The sequence below is a fragment of the Caretta caretta genome, chromosome 23 (assembly GCF_965140235.1).
Source record: "Caretta caretta isolate rCarCar2 chromosome 23, rCarCar1.hap1, whole genome shotgun sequence".
In the NCBI taxonomy this organism is placed as follows: domain Eukaryota; kingdom Metazoa; phylum Chordata; order Testudines; family Cheloniidae; genus Caretta; species Caretta caretta.
In genome coordinates this window covers 15,399,729-15,421,537 of record NC_134228.1, presented here as the reverse complement: position 1 = coordinate 15,421,537, position 21,809 = coordinate 15,399,729, and the positions used below count along the sequence as shown (strand labels likewise).

The 21,809-nt window shown below is 64.2% G+C and overlaps 4 protein-coding genes across 10 annotated transcripts; all 4 read right to left on the bottom strand.

Annotated features, from left to right (window-relative positions):
• Positions 1-1,174: 1,174 nt before the first annotated feature.
• Positions 1,175-2,748, bottom strand: LOC125628049 (EKC/KEOPS complex subunit LAGE3). Its single transcript, XM_048832775.2, has 3 exons — positions 2,643-2,748; positions 1,972-2,100; positions 1,175-1,665 (listed from the first exon to the last, which is right to left on the bottom strand). Exons 1-3 carry the CDS (start codon positions 2,687-2,689, stop codon positions 1,551-1,553), a joined length of 291 nt encoding a protein of 96 aa, XP_048688732.1. The 5' UTR covers positions 2,690-2,748; the 3' UTR covers positions 1,175-1,550.
• A 1,000-nt stretch (positions 2,749-3,748) lies between these two features.
• LOC142069879 (ubiquitin-like protein 4A) lies at positions 3,749-7,391 on the bottom strand. The gene is given in 5 exon segments (XM_075122541.1): positions 3,749-4,047; positions 5,178-5,383; positions 6,304-6,409; positions 7,232-7,306; positions 7,308-7,391. Coding segments are annotated over 5 exon segments (567 nt in total). The 5' UTR covers positions 7,377-7,391; the 3' UTR covers positions 3,749-3,936.
• Positions 7,392-9,384: 1,993 nt separating this feature from the next.
• On the bottom strand, positions 9,385-15,237 carry LOC142068337 (P3 protein-like). Of its 4 annotated transcripts, none has more exons than XM_075122470.1 (2): positions 13,671-15,237; positions 9,385-11,127 (listed from the first exon to the last, which is right to left on the bottom strand). In XM_075122470.1, the coding sequence occupies exons 1-2, from the start codon at positions 14,083-14,085 to the stop codon at positions 9,713-9,715; spliced, it is 1,830 nt and encodes a 609-aa protein (XP_074978571.1). In that variant the 5' UTR covers positions 14,086-15,237; the 3' UTR covers positions 9,385-9,712. The 4 variants fall into 4 exon arrangements, with proteins under 4 accessions (XP_074978571.1, XP_074978574.1, XP_074978572.1 ...); XM_075122473.1 differs by having other exon boundaries at positions 13,646-13,686; XM_075122471.1 differs by lacking the exon at positions 13,671-15,237 and adding an exon at positions 12,088-12,195.
• A 418-nt stretch (positions 15,238-15,655) lies between these two features.
• On the bottom strand, positions 15,656-20,426 carry LOC142069859 (protein FAM3A-like). 4 transcript variants are annotated; one of them, XM_075122455.1, is made up of 11 exons: positions 20,332-20,426; positions 19,968-20,034; positions 19,627-19,737; positions 19,189-19,212; positions 18,925-19,008; positions 18,312-18,435; positions 18,056-18,114; positions 17,830-17,880; positions 17,416-17,500; positions 16,902-17,028; positions 15,656-16,465 (listed from the first exon to the last, which is right to left on the bottom strand). In XM_075122455.1, exons 2-11 carry the CDS (start codon positions 19,978-19,980, stop codon positions 16,367-16,369), a joined length of 777 nt encoding a protein of 258 aa, XP_074978556.1. In that variant the 5' UTR covers positions 19,981-20,034; positions 20,332-20,426; the 3' UTR covers positions 15,656-16,366. The 4 variants fall into 4 exon arrangements, with proteins under 4 accessions (XP_074978556.1, XP_074978557.1, XP_074978558.1 ...); XM_075122456.1 differs by lacking the exon at positions 18,925-19,008; XM_075122457.1 differs by lacking the exon at positions 19,627-19,737.
• Positions 20,427-21,809: the final 1,383 nt, after the last annotated feature.

Genomic DNA, 21,809 nt, shown 5'->3' with positions numbered 1-21,809 from the left:
CCAGGGCCCCTGGGTTTCCCCAGACTATCTCCTGCCCCTCAGGGCTTTCCCATTTCCCTTGGGCTGTCGTTACAGAGACCCCGCCCTTCTCTGGGCTCCTAGTACTTAGTCTCAGGGAGTTTCTAGGTCACCCCAATTCCTTGTCCCTCCCTCAGGGGGCCACCCTACAGCCCTGGCTGCAGGGGTATGTCTATGGGACAGACCACACCGGAGTGACCCCACAGTATGGACAGAGACCGCACTGATGGAAGGGGGCTTTCCAGCAGCATAAGAACACCTCCCCCCCGGGGGGGGGTCCAGCCCCCACCCCCACCACAACCCTCTGTCTCTGCCTTCCAGCCAGTGCACTCTAGTCCTCTTCCTGTATAGGAACCAAACCACCAAGCCTGCACCTCCCCAGCTGCTGCTAATTCTTAATTAGCTGCCTTCCACCCCTCTCCAGAATGGGCTAATTGGGCTGCTGGGCTGCTGTTAACCCTTCACCTGCCAGAATGGGGCACTGGGGGTGGGGGGGAGTGTAGGCTGTAGAGGTGGATTCTGGGAGACACTGTTTGTGGGTCTTTGGGAGCGTCCCACCTCCAATGTTGGGGGGGAGGAGGATCCCTGGGAGGGCTGCGTAAGGGGCAGCAGGGCTCATTAATCAAACGGAGGGGAGAGTTCCTGGGAGGGAGGCTGTATATGGGGGATCCCAGGAGAAAGTCAATCCCTGAGGGGTATCCTGCAGAGGTTCCTGGCAGGGGGGGCTGGGGGAGGATCCCAGGGAGCTGTGCTGGGAGGGGTTCCAGTGGGGGCTAGCGCCAAGGGGCTGATCATAGAATAACATTGGAAGGGACCTCTGGAGGCCATCTAGTCCAACCCCCGCCCAGAGCAGGACCAATCCCAACTAAATCATCCCAGCCAGGACTTTGTCAAGCCTGACCTTAAAAACTTCTAAGGAAGGGGATTCCACCACCTCCCTAGGTAACGCATTCCAGTGTTTCACCACCCTCCTAGTGAAAAAGTTTTTCCTAATATCCAACCTAAACCTCCCCCACTGCAACTTGAGACCGTTACTCCTTGTCCTTGTCCTGTCATCTGCTATCACTGAGAACAGTCTAGATCCAGCCCGGGGATGGATCCCAGCACAGGGAGGGGAGGGTCTTTTTCCCACTCATATTCAGACAGACACAGCGGGTTCCACTGCAGCATTTATTGCAGAGTCCAGCATGACATGGGTGGGGTCTATACAGAGCCCCCTGCACAGAGCCCCCTGCACAGAGCCCCACAGCCCCGCCACAGCAACACCCCCCCATCAGTGTACCCCCAAATCCCCCTCCCCACAGGATCTTCTAGCCTCAGAGCTGAAACCAGTCCAAGGTGCTGGCCAAATGCAGGGACTGTCTCTGTCACCCCCCAACTCTGCTCCCCCCCAACCAGGACAGTCCAGCTGATGCCTGGCCTGCACCCCCAGCAGCACCAGCTCCAGCATCTTCAAGGCAGTGGGGGCTGAGAGGACATCTTCCCAGACTCTTGCCCCTCCCCTGGCTCCCCAGAGTGCCAGAAGGCAGGTGCTATCGGGGTACCGGGGGCCCAAACATCTCCATGGTCTGTATCACCAGGGAGAGATGGTCCAGGAAGGAGCTGATGGAAACACGCAGGACCCGGGCCTCATCTGCTTTCCAGCACCTGGTAGGAGGAGATGGGGTGAGGTGGGAGCCACCCCTAAGCCCGGCTTAGCCAGTGCCCCTCATGACCCGTAGCCCCTGCTAGCCCAGCCCTGGGCTCCCCCCAGCCCTGCCGGTGCCCCTCACTCCCGACCCGCAGCCCCTGCTAGCCTGGCCCTGGGCTCCCCACAGCTCTGCCGGTGCCCCTCACTCTGGACCCACAGCCCCTGCTAGCCCGGCCCTGGGCTCCCCCCAGCCCTGCCGGTGCCCCTCACTCCCGACCTGCAGCCCGTGGTGGGGGTTGGTCTCCATGGGGGGGATCACTCACACGTGCAGGAAGTTCTCGGTCACCGTCAGTTCTTTGCTGATCCCCCCCTTGCGGGGCTCAGGGTCAGGGGCCAGGGAGCCATGAGCAATTTGGGCCTCCAAGGGGGATGGAAATGGGACACTCAAGGTGCTGGGGGGAGCGAAGTTAAGGAAAAAGGGAGTGGAAAAAACTTGGGTGGGGCAGGAGAGAGACATGGACAGTCCCATGGGGCATGGGGGAGACCCCCATGGACCCCTTTTTCCACCACAGCCCCTTCTGCACCCCCTAGATCTCCCCACAGTCCCTTCTGAGCCCCCCAGATCCGCCCACAGCCCCTTCTGCACCCCTCGGACCCCCTCACAGCCCCCAGAGCGCCTTCTGCACCCCCAGACCCCCCACAGCCCCTTCTGAGCCTCCCAGATCCCCCCACAGCCCGTCTGCACCCCCCAGACCCCCCACAGCCCCTTCTGAGCCTCCCAGACCCCCCCACAGCCCGTCTGCACCCCCCAGACCCCCCACAGCCCCTTCTGAGCCTCCCAGATCCCCTCACAGCCCCCAGACCTCCCCACAGTCCCTTCTGAGCCCCCAAATACTCCCACAGCCCCCAGAGCCCCTTCTGCACCCCCCAGATTCCCCCCAGAGCCCCTTCTGCACCCCCCAGTCCCTTCTGAGGCCCACAGCTCCCCGGATACAAGCCCAGGCAGCCCAGCCTAGCCCGATCTGCTCCAGCTTCTTCCATCCCGGCCACGGCTCCGCCCCACGTACCGCGAGGGGGCGGAGTTTGCGGCCAGGCCCCGCCCCCAGAACTTGCCGTCCCTGAGGCCCGTCTGCAGGGATCCCCCGCCCTCCCCAGCAGGAGGAGCGACCCCCAGCTGAGACCCCCTTGCACCCCCTCCCCCATGCCCAAGAGCCCCCCCAGCATCACCTCCCTCCCATGAGGGGCCCCAGGCATCCACTGCCCTCACCCCACCGCTGCAGGGAAGTACCCCAGAGCCCCCCTTCCTAGGAGCCCCCCAGCCTCCCACGCCTGGCAGGGGGCAGAGACCTTCCCTTCTGTGCGAGGGCCCCTGCACCGGAACCTCCTCTGGGACACAGGCAGGGTGACCACACAGCAAATGTGGAAAATCGGGACAGGGGGTGTGTGTAAGAAAAAGCCCCGAATTTTGGGACTGTCCCTATAAAATCAGGACCTCCGGTCAACTGAGACACAGGTGACCCCCCAATGGGGGATCCAGACCCCTCCCCCGAGGAAGTCACAACCCCCTCACAGGGGCCTTCAGCAGCACCCCCTTCCCCAGTCAGAGTCCCCTCCCAAATGCCAGCCCTATTCTCCATGTTCCCCCCCCCCCCCAGCCCAGCCCCCAAGGTCTGCAGGGCAAATTCACCCTCCACCATCAGCCCTGCTGAAAATCAGCTTCTTCCTTCTCACACTCAGCGGGGGGTGCTATGGTGGGCAAAGACCTGGAGGACACAGCTGCCCCATGGGGACGGAGATAGGAGTGTCAGTAGGCAAGGGGCCCCTGCATAACCAGCCCCATACCCCACACCAGAGAAGCCATGTCCCAATGCTGGGCAAGAGGTCCCTGAGTAACCGGTCCCTGCCCAGCCCCAGAGGGGCCATGTCTCATCACCAGACGAGGGATGCCTGGATAACCGGCCCCCTACCCCCACCCCAGAGATAGCCCCAAGCAAGGTGTCCCCAGATAACCAGCCCCCTGTCCCACCCTAGAGGCGGGTCTCTGTATAACCAGCCCCCTGCCCCACCCCAGTTAACACATCAGGCAGAACTGGGCAGGTCTCACACCTACCATCACCTTTAATGGGGAATGGGAGACACAGACAGGCTCCTTAGCAGCAGTTCAGAGGCGTGAGGAGGGGGCAGAGGGACCCCAAGCCCCCTACTGGGCCCTGCCTGCAGGCGCCTTGTTCCAGGTGCAGGGAGGGCCAGGCCGAAGTCTTTCCCCCAGGCCCACGGCTGTCTGGATGCTAGTCCAGGAATCCCATCTCCACCGCATCAGCCACCTCTGGGTGCAGCAGCCGCGTGGCCAGCCGCTCAATGTCATCCAGGCTCAGCAGGCGAAGGCTCCGCTCATAATCCTGGAGGGAGAGGGTGGCTTAGCAAGGCGACCCCCAGGGTGTAAGGGAAGGGGGGGCGTTGGAATCCCTGTAGCCCTCTGCCCCACCCTCATTGCTGGGTCCCCGGATAACCAGCCCCTGCCCCAGGCCATAGGGGGCACATCTCAGTGATGGGTCCCGGGATAACCAGTATCCTCATGCCAGGCGGGTTTCAAGGATGCAATGACCCAACCAGGAATCCCCCCAGCTGTACAACTGATCAATGAAATTGCTTTTAATTGTTCACTTTATTAATATAACTTCATAAGCAAAGTTTTATGAATGAAACAACATTCATTCATAAAACCGGTTACGCCAATAACTGGCTAATTCAGTTTCACTTTCAATCCAATTGCTGCTTAAATCACTGAAACTTGCACTATTTCAACATTGTAACTTCTGTTCACTGTTTGCCATTCATTATACTTGTCCATATTGTAACTCAAACTCCATTTTAAAATGCTCACTCCATTTTGTAAAAGCCTGCTGCAAACTTCATTTTGCAAAACCCTGATGTAATCTTATTAGATTAGTTTAGATGTATGAATGAAGTATGGATGGATGATGGAATCAACCTCCAGCCCCAGCCCATCCTGATGAAATAAAGTGTAAACACCTAAAGGCTGAAGATGCAGACAACAGCCCTGATAAAGTAAGAGGAGTCCACCCTCAAAAGAACAGAAGTACAATTGAAGAAACATCAAAGCCAGGTCCTAGTCTGAAAGTCATGTCTGCAGTTGACGGGTGATCAATCACACTGAACCCAGAGGCAGCGTAACACAGCAAGACCTATAGACTCTGGATTCAGACTAAAGCCTACGAAAAGGATGAGTGAGATGGAAGATTTTGGAGGGTAACATTCTGTTGCCAACATGGAAGGGCATCAGTGCACGCCCAACAGAGACCCAGCCCTTCCTTGTGCCCGGCTTTCCTGACCGGTGAGCCGCCAGTGTGTGTGTGTGTGTGTACACATAGGTATTAGATATTAGTTATTGGTCATAAATCAAATTGTGTTATAATAAACGTGACATCTTGTCTTGTCCCCTAAAACGATCCTGTGTAGTTTTGTCTGCATAACACAGCCTGCAGCTCCCTCCGCACCAGGGCATTACCTTCTGCAGCTGCTCCAGCACCTTCTCCGCATCAGCTGTGCTGAAATGCCGAGTCAGGACCTGGCCCAGCGGGTGCCAGATGGTCGGGAATGGTGGCGGGGGTCCCCTGAGCCCCGGCTCCTCGGGGGAAGCCTTCTCCAGCGGCTTGATCACCAGATTCAGCTTGGACTCGGGGCCGATGGAATAGTCCGAGAGCCGGTGCTCATCTGTGGGAGTGGCAGAGGGGCCATGAGCTCCTGCCCTCCCCAGCTCACAGGGACCCCTGGGACCGCGAGACCCCAAGATAAAGGCATCCCCACACACACCACTGAAAAATGGAAGTTCTGGACCATTACAACTCTTACCCTACCCCATCTCAGCACTGGTGAAGGGTCCCTGAATAAACAGTCCCTGCGCCCTGCCACGGGAGGAGGGCAGGCATGTCTCAGCACTGGGCAAGGGGTCCCTGTATAAACACCCCCTGCCCTACCCCAGAGGGGCCACGTCTCAGTACGGGAGTCTCCATGTAATCAACTCCCTGCATCTTCAAACACAACGAGGAGTCCGGTGGCACCCTAAAGACTAACAGATTTATTTGAGCATAAGCTTTCATGGGTAAAAAAGTGGGGTTTTTTACCCATTGAAGCTTATGCCTAAATAAATCTGTTGGTCTTTAAGGTGCCACTGGTCTCCTCGTTGTTTTTGTGGATACAGACTAACACGGCTACCACTCTGATACTTTTCAGAGGAACAGCCGTGTTAGTCTGTATTCGCAAAAAGAAAAGGAGTACTTGTGGCACCTTAGAGACTAACCAATCTTGGCACCAGGTGAGGAGTCCCCATATAAACACCCCCTACCCCACGCCAGAGGGGTCCTGTCTCAGTACTGGGCGAGGGGTCTCTCTGTAACCAACTCCCTGCATCTTAGCCCCAGGTGAGGGGTCCCCATATAAACACCCCCTGCCCCACCCCAGAGGCATCCGCACTGAATGAGATTAGATGAAGCGGGTGGGCGATGAAATGGCTGGTGTTAGTAATGATATGCGTTGTCATGACGTTTCAGGGTAACGAGGCGTATGAGGAGCAGTCGTGCCCCTCTGGGGGCTGCCTGTCTGCAGACTCCTGTGCCCCGGGAACAGGCACCCACCTGCCAGGGCCTTGCCCTTGAAAAGCAGCCGCTGCTGAGAGACTGGGACGTTCAACTTCTCCGAGACCAGACGCTTCAGGGTGCTGACGCGCTCGTCCGGGGAGACCTGGGGAAAATGGGGGGGGGGCTGCAGTGGGGAGCTACACCCCCCCCCAGGACTGACAAACCCCACCGGTGCCCCCCCATCCATCCCCCAGGAACCTCCCCCACAAACCCTCCCCACCTCACACCCCCGGGGCTCCCGGCACCTGCCTCACACCCCCCACTGGTGCCCCCCCACCCCTCCCTGGATCTTCCCTATCTCCCCACCCAACATCACTCGACAGCCCCTCCCACACCTCTCCCACCTGCTTCCCCCCCTAGGGTAGAGATGCAGGCAGAGGGCCCCCCCATAAACACCCCCCAGCCAGCTCCTCCCCCGAGCCAGCCCCTCCGGTCCCCCCCAGGCACAGCCCCCCTGCCGGGCACAGCCCGCCCCCCAGCCAGCCACTCCGACCCCCCCCGGGCACAGGCCCCCCCCCCAGCCAGCCAGCCAGCCAGCCAGCCCCTCCACCCCCCCCCGGGCACAGCCCGTCCCCCGAGCCAGCCCCTCCGGTCCCCCCCAGGCACAGCCCCCCTCCTGGGCACAGCCCGCCCCCCAGCCAGCCACTCCGACCCCCCCCGGGCACAGCCCCTCCCCCGAGCCAGCCCCTCCGGTCCCCCCGAGGCACAGCCAGCCAGCCCCTCCACCCCCCCCCGGGCACAGCCCCTCCCCCGAGCCAGCCCCTCCGGTCCCCCCCAGGCACAGCCCCCCTCCCGGGCACAGCCCGCCCCCCAGCCAGCCACTCCGACCCCCCCCGGGCACAGCCCCTCCCCCCGTCAGCCCCTCCACCCCCCCCCCGGGCACAGCCCCTCCCCCGAGCCAGCCCCTCCGGTCCCCCCCGGGCACCTGCAGGCTGCAGCCCCGGCCCTGCAGCGCCTTCACCGTGAGCAGCATCGCGGGATCGCGGCCGCGCAGCCCGGAGCGGCCCCTTTAACGGCCCCATAGACATCCGGGAGGACACCGGGATAGAGCGGCCGCCTCCGGGAAGCATAGAGTTGTAAGAAGGTCCGCTAGACTAGACGGAAGGGGGCCATAGAGTACCGCGAGTCCGCAGATAGAGCGGCCGGCGTTATGCCATAGAGTCTGAGCGGAGTGGTGTCCAGAGTGACCGTAACCATAGAGACTAAAGGGGGCGGGGAGACTGGGCGATGTCATATCATAGAGATGCGGTGGGAGTCAGGGCCAGAGCGGCTGGTTCCATACCATAGATAACCAGAGGGCGTCAGGACTAGAGTGGCAGGATTATACCATAAAGATCCAACGGAACGGACAGAGCGGCACACTCTGTTCTGCACAGGCCCGGGGGACCAAAGGCCAGTCTGGACAGCCTCCAGTACCATAGAGACGCAAGGAGGGCAAGAGCAGCTCTCGGGCTCCATTGACCTTGGCGCGAGAGCAGCGCAGTGGGGGGGCGCGGGGGGCAGACAAAGGCACCGGACCTCCCAGTGCCCCCCACAGGAACTCCCGACCCACGGCCCCTGCCCCCCACCCCCAGCCCTGCCGGTGCCCCCCACTCCCGACCCACGGCCCCTGCCCCCCACCCCCAGCCCTGCCGGTGCCCCCCACTCCCGACCCGCAGCCCCCTCCCCCCCCAGCCCTGCCGGTGCCCCCCACTCCCGACCCACGGCCCCCGCCCCCCAGCCCTGCCGGTGCCCCCCACTCCCGACCCACGGCCCCTGCCCCCCAGCCCTGCCGGTGCCCCCCACCCCCAGCCCTGCCGGTGCCCCCCACTCCCGACCCGCAGCCCCCTCCCCCCCCAGCCCTGCCGGTGCCCCCCACTCCCGACCCACGGCCCCTGCCCCCCAGCCCTGCCGGTGCCCCCCACTCCCGACCCACGGCCCCTGCCCCCCAGCCCTGCCGGTGCCCCCCACTCCCGACCCACGGCCCCTGCCCCCCACCCCCAGCCCTGCCGGTGCCCCCCACTCCCGACCCGCAGCCCCCTCCCCCCCCAGCCCTGCCGGTGCCCCCCACTCCCGACCCACGGCCCCCGCCCCCCAGCCCTGCCGGTGCCCCCCACTCCCGACCCACGGCCCCTGCCCCCCAGCCCTGCCGGTGCCCCCCACTCCCGACCCGCAGCCCCTGCCCCCCACCCCCAGCCCTGCCGGTGCCCCCCACTCCCGACCCGCAGCCCCCTCCCCCCCCAGCCCTGCCGGTGCCCCCCACACCCAACCCGCAGCCCCCTGCCCCCCCCAGCCCTGCCGGTGCCCCTCACTCCCGACCCACGGCCCCCCCCCAGCCCTGCCGGTGCCCCCCACTCCCGACCCGCAGCCCCCTGCCCCCCCCCAGCCCTGCCGGTGCCCCTCACTCCCGACCCGCAGCCCCCTGCCCCCCCCAGCCCTGCCGGTGCCCCCCACTCCCGACCCGCAGCCCCCTGCCCCCCCCAGCCTGCCGGTGCCCCTCACTCGTGACCCGCAGGCCCCTGCGCCCCCCAGCCCTGCCGGTTCCCCTCCCGAGCCGCAGCCCCTGCCCCCCCAGCCCACCGGTGCCCCTCACTCCTGACCCACGGCCCCTGCCCCCCAGCCCACGGGTGCCCCTCACTCCCGGCCCACACCCCCCTGCCTCCCCAGCCCACCGGTGCCCCTCACTCCCGACCCGCAGCCCCCTGCCCCGCCGGTGCCCCTCACCCCCGACCCGCAGCCCCCTGCTAGCCCGGCCCTGAGCTCGCCGCATCACAGCGGGAATAAGGAAGTGGTGAGGAGGCCGAGTTTCCCGTTTCTTCGCTGTTGCCATGAGGGTGTGGTTGGGAGAGGCATTAAGCTTGGAAGTTGCACAGCAGAGAGGGGCAGGGCAGACAGCCTGGCATGGGTTCCTAGCTTCCCCACTCTCCATGCCAGGGGTCAGGCACAGAGCAGCCTGCAGTAGGGCCAGCACCCATGTTTGCTCTCAGGGTGACATCAGGGTTGTGCCTGTCCTGGCTGAGCAAAGGGAGCCCAGCTGCCTACAGCCCCCTCCTTTGCTATCTCCCACACCCCCAGTAACAGCTCCATCCACAAACGGTGTTGCTCTCTCTCCTTTATTCAAACCCTCACCTGGGTGCTCCCTCCTCCTGTAAACAGCCTAGGCCCCACATCCTGGGGGGCCACCGCCAGCAGCATAGAAAATACATCATATAAAAATAATGCTGGGTATTTAGGGCCCCATGTGAAAGACTTTGGTTTCTAACTGCCCCCGCGGGGAAGGGCCCTGGGCCCAGAGTTCCTTGTACAGAGGTCCCTGAATCCTCCCATCTCTGCCCCCAGCAGGAGGCACTCAGCGGCTGGGGAAGCACAGCCCCCTTTGCAGCTGCCTCCAGCAGGGGGCCCAGTCCCTCTCGGGGCAGGGGGGTGCTCAGGGGCTGGCTGGCGGCCGCAGCTTCTTGTAGAGGAGATGGCCCAGCACCAGCACCAGCATCTCAGCCGTGCTGCTCAGTGCCACCACGAAGGGGGCCTGGGAGGCGTAGTCGGCCTGTCGGCGGCGGAAGGAGAGCTGCAAGACCGCCAGGGCCAGCAGACTGTTCTGCACCCCCACCTCAATGCTGACCGTCCGGCGGTGTGGGCCCGGCAGTCGCAGGCAGGTGGCCAGGAGGTAGCCCAGCAGGAGGCCGAAGAGGGGCACGCTCAGTCCAGCCAGCACCACAGGGGGTCGCACGTCAGCCAGGATGAACGCCCCCATGTGGTAGGCCATGAAGAGCCCGCCTAGGATGAGGGCGAAGCTGAAGGGCTTGATGAGCAGCAGCAGCAGGCGGGCAACCCTAGGCAGCTTGCACTTCACCAGCAGGCCGGCCGAGATGGGCACCGCGATGAAGAGCAGCGTGGCCAGGATCTTGGCGAAGGGCACGTGCAGACTCTGGTGGGCACTCAGCAGCCGCCCGTAGAGCGCTGAGGAGAGCGGCATCAGCCCGGCGGCTGCCACCGTGGACAGCAGCGTCATGGAGATGGCCAGGGTGACGTCCCCGCCCAGCAGGAGGCTGTAGAGGTACCCGCCGCCCCCACCTGGCGAGGAGCAGGTGACGACCAGCCCTAGCGCCAGCGCCTTGGGCAGGGCGAAGGCCAGCGACATGAGGTAGCCGTAGAGGGGCATGGCCACAAACTGGCCCAGGATGCCCAGGAGGACGGGGTGGGGCTGGCGCGCAAGATCCCGCAGTGCCTCCAGCTCCACCTTGCAGCCAAAGGCGCACTTGTTGACGAAGATGAGGGGCAGAAGAGCGTAGAGCAGCGGGTTCTCCGAGAAGTGGCCCAACCCCGGGTGCTCCGGCTCCTCGCCTGGCAGCACTCGCACCCGGAACTCGCCTCGCTCCTCTACCAGCTGCTGCCGGTCCAGCAGGCGCAGCCGGAGCGGTGCCAGGCCAGCCAGGCCCGAGCGGATGGCCACCAGGAAGCCCCTCGCCCCACAGCACAGGGTGCTGATGTTTTCCACCGTCAGCACAGCAGGCGCCAGTGAGGCTGCGCTGAGCCGGGTACCGCCTGCCGTCCCGTTGGCGCCCGGGTAGCGGCTGGACACCACCATGATGCCCCGGCTCCTCTCGGGGAAGTCGAACTCCAGGGTGCTGCCGTCGCCCATGCTCAGGTATGTGCTGGCCGGCTGCCCCCTGGCTGGCGGGGCCCAGCAGCCCAGCAGCAGCAGGACCAGCAGGGCCTGTGCCATACCAGGGGGTCTCACAGCCCACGGGCGCCTGGTCTCCAGCGACTCTGGCACATGGGGACGTCCTTCAGCCAGGACGCGTCCGAGGCTTCTTTGCTCCGTCGCCAGGTGTCCCTGCCAACCTGGGGGGAGGGAATGGGGAGAGGAGGAGCCTGAGGGGGGATAGATGGGGGTGGGGGTGGGGTCTTGGCTGAGGCTGCTGGCTCCTGGCCGCCCACCCTGGAGCAGGGAACTGGCCGATCTGGACTGGGGGAAGGGGCAGCCCAGAGTCGGGCTGTGGGGGGAGTGCATGGGGTGGGGGTTATGGGGCAGGGGTTGTGGGGCAGGGCCGGCCATTCCCTCTCTCTTCAGCTGTGCTACAAAGTTAGTAAGAGGCAGGTAGGGAAGCTGATCACAGTCACCCCCCCAAGACACCCCATATGCATCCCTCTTCCCATAGGTAGTCCCCCTTTACACACGTGTCCTCAATATCGCCCACACCTTGCACCCTCCATCAACAAGGCACACAGGGGGCAGGGCAGCCCCAAATGCTGCCCCATCCTGTAGGATCAGAGGGGTCACAGGGTCAGGGGAGAAAGTCAAACTCCTTCAGGACCCAGCCCCAGGCTTTCCCCCACCTCCACCCAAGTTCCAGGCAAGCCCCTGCCCGCTGCCCCCCAACCCCTCCTGCTACCCCCTGCAACACCCCCACCCCAAATCCTAGCTGGACCCCTGGCCCTACAGCCCCACCACTGCGACCACCCCTAGCCCTGCCAGCGAGGGGACACAACCCCCCCGACTCTTGTCCCCCAAAAACTCCTCGTTCCAGGTGCTAGCCCTTGTAACCCTTGTACGCCCCTATCTCCTTATCCCCATCCCCCCCCGCTGCCCCATCCCCTCTCCATCTGCCCCTGCTGCCCCCAGTCCCTGCTGCCCCCCGGCCCCTCTCCCATCCCCCCTCCTGCTGCCCCCCATCCCCTCTCCCATCCCCCCGGCTCCCTGCTGCTCCCCATCCCCCCGGCCCCCCTCCCATCCCCCCGGCCCCCTGTTGCCCCCCATCCCCCCGGCCCCTCTCCCATCCCCCTCCTGCTGCCCCCCCGCACCTGGCACCGCCCCGCGGGTCCCACTTGACTCGGCAGCGTCCGGATCCCTTCGGCACCGCCCCTCTGTTGCGTCACAGTCCTGGCCCCGCCCCGCGGGACACGATCTCACAATGGTCCCACCCACCACGGAAGCGGCTGCGGACCGCAGGGGGATGGGCCTGGGGACCGGAAGTACGTTGAAAAGACAGGGCGGGACTGAGGAGTCGGTGTCCTCTGATTGGTTAGAAGTCTGCGACCTCTTTTATTCTGATTGGTGGAGCTAGGGACATTCGGACCGCTGATTGGTGAGCCTCTGCAGCCCTGTCTTCTAATTGGTGGAACTACGATCCCTGTGCTCTGAGTAGCTGTCCCCCTGCATCCCCCACCCGCCAGGCTCTGATTGGTGTGACGTAAGTACCCTGGCTGCTGAGTGGTGGGGCCTGGCCTTTCCCCATCCTGTGATTGGTGGGATTAGGGCCCCCCCCAAAAGCGTGTGTCAGTCACAGGGGCGGGGCGGGCGCGGCCTAGCAAACCCCAGGGCCCCAAACTCCCCCCAGGGCCCGGCCCCGGCCAAACCCGGGCCCGGCGGGGCCTCCCCCACCCGGCCTCCCCCCAGGGCCCGGCCCCGGCCCCGGCCAAACCCGAGCTCGGCCATGGCCCGGCGGGGCCTCCCCCACCCGGCCTCCCCCCAGGGCCCGGGCCCGGCCAAACCCGGGCCCGGCGGGGCCTCCCCCACCCGGCCTCCCCCCAGGGCCCGGCCCCGGCCCCGGCCATGGCCCGGCGAGGCCTCCCCCACCCGGCCTCCCCCCAGGGCCCGGCCCCGGCCAAACCCGGGCCCGGCCCCAGCTCGGGCATGGCCCGGCGGGGCCTCCCCTACCCGGCCTCCCCCCAGGGCCCGGGCCCGGCCCCAGCTCGGCCATGGCCCGGCGGGGCCTCCCCCACCCGGCCTCCCCCCAGGGCCCGGCCCCGGCCAAACCCGGGCCCGGCGGGGGCCTCCCCCGCCCGGCCCCAGCTCGGCCATGGCCCGGCGGGGCCTCCCCCACCCGGCCTCCCCCCAGGGCCCGGCCCCGGCCAAACCCGGGCCCGGCGGGGGCCTCCCCCGCCCGGCCCCAGCTCGGCCATGGCCCGGCGGGGCCTCCCCCACCCGGCCTCCCCCCAGGGCCCGGCCCCGGCCAAACCCGGGCCCGGCGGGGCCTCCCCCACCCGGCCTCCCCCCAGGGCCCGGCCCCAGCTCGGCCATGGCCCGGCGGGGCCTCCCCTACCCGGCCTCCCTCCAGGGCCCGGCCCCGGCCAAACCCGGGCCCGGCGGGGGCCTCCCCCACCCGGCCTCCCCCCAGGGCCCGGCCCCGGCCAAACCCGGGCCGGGCGGGGGCCTCCCCCCAGGGCCCGGCCCCAGCTCGGCCATGGCCTGGCGGGCCCTCCCCCACCCGGCCTCCCCCCAGGGCCCGGCCCCGGCCAAACCCGGGCCCGGCGGGCCCTCCCCCACCCGGCCTCCGCCCAGGGCCCGGCCCCGGCCAAACCCGGGCCCGGCAGGCCCTCCCCCACCCGGCCTCCCCCCAGGGCCCGGCCCCGGCCATACCCGGGCCCGGCGGGGCCTCCCCTACCCGGCCTCTGCCCAGGGCCTGGCGCCGCCCCTGCTGCTCGTTCTTTCTCTTTTCCTCTCCCTGGGGCTGGGGAACGTGTCACCAATCCGCAGGCACCTGCGGCTTGTCTTTCTGCCAGGCCCAGTCGCTGCCCAGGAGCAGCCAGGGGGGCTTTGTTGCCACCCTTCACTCCTGGAGCTTGGCCTAGAGCCTCCCAGGCGGCGGCCTCCCTCGCCCTGGCCCCAGGTCTTATCCTGATTGCTGCCCATGATTTGTCTGACTCCTGCCTCGGAGCCCTCGCCAGGATCAGGCAGCCACGGGGCTCAACCCTGGTCGGACACAGAAAAAGCCAGTCCCAGAGCCTCAGCGCTGACCAACCATGCAAGTCCACAGGCCCAGACAGACCCATGGCAGGGGAGAATGACTGGCAGAACATCCCACTGTGGGTGGAGTGGGATGGGGTGGAGTGGGAGCCACCTCACAGGCCAGAGTTTTAGACTCATCTCAACACGTTGGTCCCACCCCCTGGAGCCCCCACAAGGACGAAGCCCTCCATGCTCTGAGAAGACTCTTGCTCATGTGATTGCCAGCTGGGGCGCAGGGGAGGATGGTGATCAAAGGCAGAGGGCTCAGGGAAGATCCCCAAGAATGATCAAGGGCTACAAAACCTGCCTTCCAGCAAGAGACACCAGAACATAAGAATGGCCATACTGGGTCAGCCCAAAGGTCCATCTCCCCCCATCTCCCAACAGTGGCCAAAGCCAGGTGCCCCAGAGGGAATGAACAGAACAGGTAATCCCCAAATGATCCATCCCGTCACCCACTCCCAGCTTCTGGCAAACAGAGGCTAGAGACACATCGCTGCCATCCTGGCTAATAGCCATTGATGGACATATTCTCCATGAATTTATCTAGTTCTTTATTGAACGCTGTTATAGTCTTGGCCTTCACAACATCCTCTGGCAAAGAGTTCCACAGGCTGACTGTGCCTTGTGTGAAGAAATACTCCCTTTTGTTTGTTTTAAACCTGCTGCCTATTCATTTCATTTGGCGACCCCTAGTTCTTGTGTTATGAGAAGGAGTAAATAACACTTCCTTATTTACTTTCTCCACACCAATCATGATTTTATAGACCTCTATCATATCCCCCCTTAGTCGTCTCTTTTCCAAGCTGAAAAGTCCCAGTCTTATGAATCTCTCCTCATATGGCAGGCTGTTACTCTGAAACATCTCCTCATACGATAGCTGTTCCATGCCCCGAATCATTTTTTTGCCCTTTGCTGAACCTTTCCTATATATCTTTTTTGAGATGGAGTGACCACATCTGCCCACAATATTCAAGATGTATGGTTTCAGAGTAACAGCCGTGTTAGTCTGTATTCGCAAAAAGAAAAGGAGTACTTGTGGCACCTTAGAGACTAACCAATTTGTTTGAGCATGAGCTTTCGTGAGCTACAGCTCACTTCATCGGATGCATACCGTGGAAACTGCAGCAGACATTATATACACACAGGTTTCAGAGTAACAGCCGTGTTAGTCTGTATTCGCAAAAAGAAAAGGAGTACTTGTGGCACCTTAGAGACTAACCAATTTATTTGAGCATAAGCTTTCGTGAACTACAGCTCACTTCATGAATGAAGTGATGAAGTGAGCTGTAGCTCACAAAAGCTTATGCTCAAATAAATTGGTTAGTCTCTAAGGTGCCACAAGTACTCCTTTTCTTTATTCAAGATGTAGGCATCCAATGGTTTTAATATAGAGGCAACATGATATTTTCTGTCTTATTATCTATCCCTTTCCTAATGATTCCCAACAGTCTGTTTGCTTTTTTGACTGCTGCTGCACATTGAGTTGATGTGTTCAGAGAACTAGCCACAGTGACTCCAAGATTTCTTTCTTGAGTAGTAACAGCTAATTTAGCCCCCATTATTTTATATAGACAGTTGGGATTATGTTTCCCAATGTGCATTACTTTGTATTTATCAACATTGAATTTCCTCTGCCAGTAGGTTGCCCAGACCCCAGTTTATTCAGTTTCACACAGAATTTAAAGGTTGACGATCTCCCTCTCTCAGGACCTCATGGGGCACAAACATTAGGCGAGAGGCTCTTCAGTCTAGCAGAAGAAAGGCCACAACCCCCTCCACCTCTGCCCCCCATCACACCAGCCCCCAAGGATGGACAACAGCCTCTGCTCTCTCTGCACTGCATTTATTCAGACCCCATGGAGGGCCCAGGCCATGGGAGGTTACAGACCCCTCTGCCCTCGAGCTAGAAAACCCCCTGCAGTTTCCCCTCTCAGCAGAGGGGGACACCACTGAATCACCACACCAGGGAGGGGACTGGCCCAAGCAGACCCCCATCCCTGCCAGGCTAGAATTGAGGGCATCGCTCTCCAAGGAGTGGTGATAATTTCAGGGTAGAGAGCAGGGAACGAGCCCCCCCACAACCATCAGTAAGGCAAGGAATGCACCTGGGCTTAACGCCTGCCTGGGGGAATAAGGCACTTAGAAGGGACGGGGCCTGCAATCCCCAGCCGCCCAGTGAGAAAATCAGTGCGGCAGGCACCCCACCAGAAACAGCCTGGCCCATCCTTGGGGGAGCTGGAGAAAGGGGGCTCCCTGCCAGACCTGCCCACAGACTCAAGGAGCAAGCCCCCCTCCCTGTCATGGTGCAGTGTCCCCACGCCTCGGGTTCCAGGGGTGGGGGTGGGGGGATCACTGGCCATCAGCCTTTTTTTGCGGGATGCAGCCCTCTATCTCCAGTGCCTCCGGCCAGCCCTCATACTTGTTGGTGCTCTTGCTGTTCTTGGTGTGCTGGGGGAAGGGACAACCCACGTTAAGGCAGAGAAGGGGCCGCCTGGCTTCTCTACCCCCCCCCCCTCAGTCCCAGGGGCCCCCAGCCTCTTCCTGCCCCCCACAAACTGTGACCAACACACCCCCAGCTTCTCTACTCCCCTAAGTCCCAGGATCCCCCAACCTCTCCCACCGAAGCTGTGACCCACCCCACCCCCAGCCCCCTCAGCTTCTCCATCTCCCTCAGTCCCAGGGTCCCCCAGACTCTTCCCCCATCTGAAGCTGTGACCCATTCCCCACCCCCCCAGGCCTCCACTCATGGGAGTCTCTGCGGGCATGACAGGACACCCGCTGGCTGACCTCAGGTCTGCCCTTGGGAAGGCAATCAGCTGGGGACAGGGAGAGGAGTGGGGCTGGGCCCCTGGCGAGGGGGAAACGGGAGGGTGGAGGGGCTCACCTGCTCGAAGGGGCTTTTGTCCTGCACCCCTTTGGCCCCCACAAAGACCCAGCTGTCACGGAAGCCGAGCTCCTTGGCCACGCTGCTGCCGAGCTCGCTGAAAATCCTCCGTGTCTCTTCGTTCATCCTGGGGGCAGAGCCCTGGCTCAGCGGGAGGATCTGGGCCCCGCACGGAGCCAGCCAGGGCCCCCACCTTGGGGCTGGATGGGAGCTGGCACCCGCCAGATGGGAAAGACCCCAGGCCCCATTCCCCTGAGCCAGCGAGTCCCTGCCCTGGGGCCAGATGGAAGCTGGTGACCCCTAGAGGGGACAGGTCCCATATCCTTCCCTCTGAGCCAGCCAGGGCCCCCACCACTGGCCCGGAGTCTGGATGGTAGCCAGCACCCTTAGAGGGGTGAGGCCCCAGGCCCCATTCCCACCCCCACAAGCCAGCCAGTCCCCGCCCTGGGGACAGATGGGAGCTGGCGCCCCCCCAGAGGGGAAAGGCCCCACTGGGCCTGCGTCCCACACCCACTTTGTGGCTGGGTCGTCATATGAGGCCACGAACACCAGGGTCCCCTCGTGCAGCGGTCGAATGAACTTCAGCAGCTCGTTGACATCTGGGGTGAAAGATGCAGGGGTGAGCGCAGGCCTGGGCCCCCCGACCCACAGGGTTCCCCTGAGCCTCCCCCCATGTTCCTGCCTGTCACACAGACCTCCCGTGCCAGGGTCTCCCAGCTGGAGCCCCCATGGACTTCCCCCCCCTCCCCACAACATCCTCAGCCCTCCTGCTACACAGGGATCCCGAGCCTCTCCCCCCCACCCACCCACACATTCCTGCCTCTCACACAGACTCACCATCCCCTGCGCCAGGGTCTGGAGCCCCCTCAGATCCTCTCCCTCCGCCCCAAGTCCCCCCACAACATCCTCAGGTGCTGGCCCCCCTCACCTCCAGCCCACATGTCGAAGAACCTGGCATCAATGAGCTCCCCATTGACCCCTGGAACCAGAGAGAGAGAGTCAGAGCTCACCCTGCTGCAGCCCCCTCCCCTCCCCCCCCCCGTTCCCCAGGCCAGCCCCTCTTTCCCAGCCCCCGTGCCCCCTCCGCAGTCCCCTCTTCCTCAGCTCCACACCCAGGCCACAACAATGTTCCCCCCTCCTGCCCCACCACTCACCATTCACTAGGGCGATGTTCAGGCCCCGCCCTACATTGTTCTTCACACTGCTCATTAGCCTGGAATGAAAGTGAGGTGAGAACAGCCCCACAGCGGAGCCTGGGTTCTCTCCCTGGCTCTGGGAGGGACATGCAGTCTGGTGGGTTGGAGAGGGGCTGGGAGCCCGGACTCCTGGGTTCTCCCCACAGTTCTGCCCCTAATTAGTATGCTGCCTTCTCTCACCTCCCAATGCTGAGCCCCGAACCCCACGACTCACATTTTATCCTCCAGGCAGATCTTGGGCCCGATGACGTTGGCGGCGCCGCTGACCAGGCGGAAGGCGAGATGCAGCTCGGGGCAGGGCTGTGGGAGGCCGCACTTGTACCTCCTGGGTCGCGGCTCTGGGCAGGGGGTGGTGAGATGTGGGTAGGTCGCCAAGACACCCTAATGTCAAACACCCCCCCCCCCCATGGTCTCCTGGGCTCGACAGCTCCCACACCAGTCAAGGGTGCCATGTCCCTGCCATGGGGGGTGTGGGGGGGGAAGGGGCTCCTGGGAGGGGGATGCTGGTGCAGGAACGTGAGCTGAGCTGGGGGATAGGGGACCAAGGGAGTCACCTGTGAAATGAGGTGGTACTCCAACCTCACCCTATGGGACTGCGACACCCTCCACCCCAGCCAGTAGGGACACCTGGGGTGATGCACTGGGGTCCCCGCCCCTGTATCTGGGACCCAGCCCCCTGCTACCACAGGCCCCCATGGGGTCCCTGCTTCCGGCCTGCGACCCAGCCCCCCGCTGCCCCCCCTCCCCCCACCGCAGGGTCCCTGCTCCCAGCCTGGGACCCAGCCCTCTGCTACCGCTGCCCCCGACCGCACAGGCCAGAGACTCACTGTTGTGTCTGCTTCTGGCTCCCGCCCTGCCTGAGGGGGCGGCGCTGGCCCGAAGGGGCACAGCCGAGCTGCCCCAGCCTGACACTGGGGGCAAGAAGAGAGGGGGCTGGTGAGGGGAGGGGAGAGCACCCTGGAGCCCTGCCCCCCTCCTCTCCCCAGACTGGGCCTCCAGCCAGGACCCCCTGTCCCCCACATGGCACAAATCCAGGGGGGAGCAGGACAAGCCCCTGCTCTGGTGTAGCAGCCCCTCCACCAGTCACTCACCTGCTGTGGAGGGGTTGTCAGGGCCTGTGAGGAGAGAAAGAACAGCTGCAGTGACCCACAGCGCAGTGTTCCCGCCCCACCCTGCCCCCCCCCGTGGCGGGTCCAGAACTTGGTCCCAACATCCTTTCCCCTGCTGCTTGGGGGTCAGGAGTCTGCCCCAGGGGAAGATCCTCCCCCCAACCCTGTCAGGATTCAGGGCCTTGTATCACAGCACTGGGCAGGGTCATCCCCTGTGAAACTCCCGGCCACAAGACAATCGAGCGTCCTTGCTGGGGAAGGGGGGACACTACAGCCCCTGCCCGCCCCATCCCAGGGGCAGATCCCTCCAGGGGGCAACCCTGCTCCTGCCGCTATAGCCATGGATGATGTTGCCCTGTGGAATTGCCTGCCACAAGGTGCCTGGCTATCATGGCTGGGGGTGCGGGGCCCAGCTCTTACTGCTGAGGAGCTGCTGGAGGCGAGAGAAGCCACTCTGGGTGCCCAGCAGAAGGCTGACGAGGATCCAGGTGAGCCCAGCGGTGAGGACGATCACCACCACGCGCAGGGGGCCTGGGGGGAGGGAAGGAGGGGATCAGAGCCAGGGCATAGGGTTAGGGGCCCCCCTCAGTGCAAACCTAGCCCCGGCATCCAACCCTCCACCCCACTGCCCACACCCAGCTGGTACGACCCCTGCACCCACACCACCCCCCCAGCTGGTACGACCCCCCCATCCAACCCAGCCCCCCCCAGCTGGTACGTCCCCCGCACCCACACCAGCCCCCCCCCCCCGAGCCTCTCACCTGCCAATCTCATGGCACCATCCAAGGGGCCCCTGGGAGGGGGAGTCTAAGCCCAGAGGAACGGGAGCTGGAAGGGAAGTGACGGGTCCGTCAGAGTCCAGAACCGGCCCAAATCCTGTGACCCTCCCCTCTCACCTGCCCCACAGCCCCCCCATCCCCCGAGTGTACCCCATCCCCCCAATACCCTCACACCCCGCTTCCCCCAACAGCCCCCCATCTCCCCCAGGGTACCGCAGCCCCAGAGTCCCCCATAAACCCGATACACCCTGTGTGCCCCCCATCGCCCCCCCCGATACTATCACACACCCCGCCTCAGCCCCCTCCGCCAGCCCCCCAATCCTCCTGACCCCCGAGCGCTGCTCACTTGGCGGCTGCGGCTCCGGCGGACCCCGGCCCGGAACAGGGAGGAACCGAGCGAGCCCCAGAACCCGCCTCCAGATCCCACCGGCCCCGCCCGCTAGGACCCGCCCCCGGCTCCGCCCCCCGCCTATATCCAGCCTCTGGCTCCGCCTCCCGCCTATATCCAGCCTCTGGCTCCGCCCCCCGCCCCGCTAGGACCCGCCTCCGGCTCCAGCTCCGCCCCCCGCCTATATCCAGCCTCCAGGTCCGCCCCTGGCTCCGCCCCCCGCCTATATCCACCCTCCGGCTCTGCCCCCGCTGGGTCTCGCCTCCGGCTCCGCCCCCCGCCTATATCCAGCCTCCAGCTCCGCCCCCGCCCCGCTGGGTCTCGTCTCCGGCTCCGCCCCCCGCCTATATCCAGCCTCCAGCTCCGCCCCTGGCTCCATCTCCCGTCTTTATGGACCCCCGGCTCCGCCCCCGCCCGTGGCTCCGCCCCCGCCCCGCTGGGACCTGCCTCCGGCTCCGCCCCCCGACTATATCCACCCTCCGGCTCCGCCCCCCGCTCCTGGCTCCGCCCTCGCCCCCCGCCCCACTGGGACCCTCCCCGGCCTCGTCCCCAGAGCCCAGCTTGCCCCTCATTGCGAGGGGCGGGGTCTGGGGCAGGTGGGGCAGATTGGAGTTCCCAGTGGGGGCACACAGAGAGGCTGAAATGGGGGGGGAGGGGTCTGTTAATTAGTCCGTAATTATAGCCGGCCGGACAAGTGGTGACAAAGTGGGGGTCTTCTAGGGCAAGTGGGGGCTCTTCCTGTGGGAGGATGGAGAAAAGTGGGGGGAATCTCTCCCTCGTGGAGGGGCCCAGGACACCGGGGTCCTATTCCCAGGAACAGCCCCATGGGCCCATCTAGCCGTGTCCCGGCTGCCTTAATGCTGTGATGCCCCAGCAGAAAATGTATGAACCTTGGAAATGTGGGGAGCAAGCTGTTCACATGCCTCACCCCAGAAGTGGCTGCATCTCAGCACCGGGAAAAGAGTCTCCATATAACCAGCTCCTGTGCCCTGCCATGGGGGGGGGCGTGGCTCAGCGCTGGGCAAGGGATCACTGTATAACCAGCCCCCGCCCCACCTAAGAGGAGCCGCGAGCCAGTGCTGGGCGAGGGGTCCCCGTATAATCAGACCCTGCCAGAGCTGGCCACATCTGAGTGCTGGAGTTTGAGGGTTAACAGACACACGCACACACCCTGCACGCCCCAGATGTGTTGGTGCGCTCTTTTTTACCACCTCCTATTCCTCTAAGGGCTATGGATATGCCCCGACCCACATGGGACCCAGTCAAGCCCGAGCCTTCAGTGCTGTCCAGTGGCAGGGAGTCCCACCGGCTCTCGGTGAACAAACTACTTCCCTCCCCCATGGGCCACCAGCAGCAACCACCACCCCCTTTCCAGGTGGCACTTTAGCCTGTCCCCTCCAAGGGAAAATAAATTGCAACCTTCTCCCTCCATCTCC

Coding starts and splice junctions, on each gene's coding strand:
- LOC142068337 (XM_075122470.1), bottom strand. CDS start 14,085: ATGTTCTGCCAGTCATTCTCCCCTGCCATGGGTCTGTCTGGGCCTGTG. Junction 11,128..13,670: donor AGGCCCTGGGCAGAGGCCGG/GTAGGGGAGGCC, acceptor CCCTCCCCCCAG/GTTGGCAGGGACACCTGGCG.
- LOC142069859 (XM_075122455.1), bottom strand. Junction 17,881..18,055: donor GAACATCGCCCTAGTGAATG/GTGAGTGGTGGG, acceptor CTCTGGTTCCAG/GGGTCAATGGGGAGCTCATT. Junction 17,029..17,415: donor TATGACGACCCAGCCACAAA/GTGGGTGTGGGA, acceptor CTCTGCCCCCAG/GATGAACGAAGAGACACGGA.
- LOC125628049 (XM_048832775.2), bottom strand. CDS start 2,689: ATGGAAGAAGCTGGAGCAGATCGGGCTAGGCTGGGCTGCCTGGGCTT. Junction 2,101..2,642: donor AGGCTGGGCTGCCTGGGCTT/GTATCCGGGGAG, acceptor CGCTCCCCCCAG/CACCTTGAGTGTCCCATTTC. Junction 1,666..1,971: donor ACCGAGAACTTCCTGCACGT/GTGAGTGATCCC, acceptor TCCTCCTACCAG/GTGCTGGAAAGCAGATGAGG.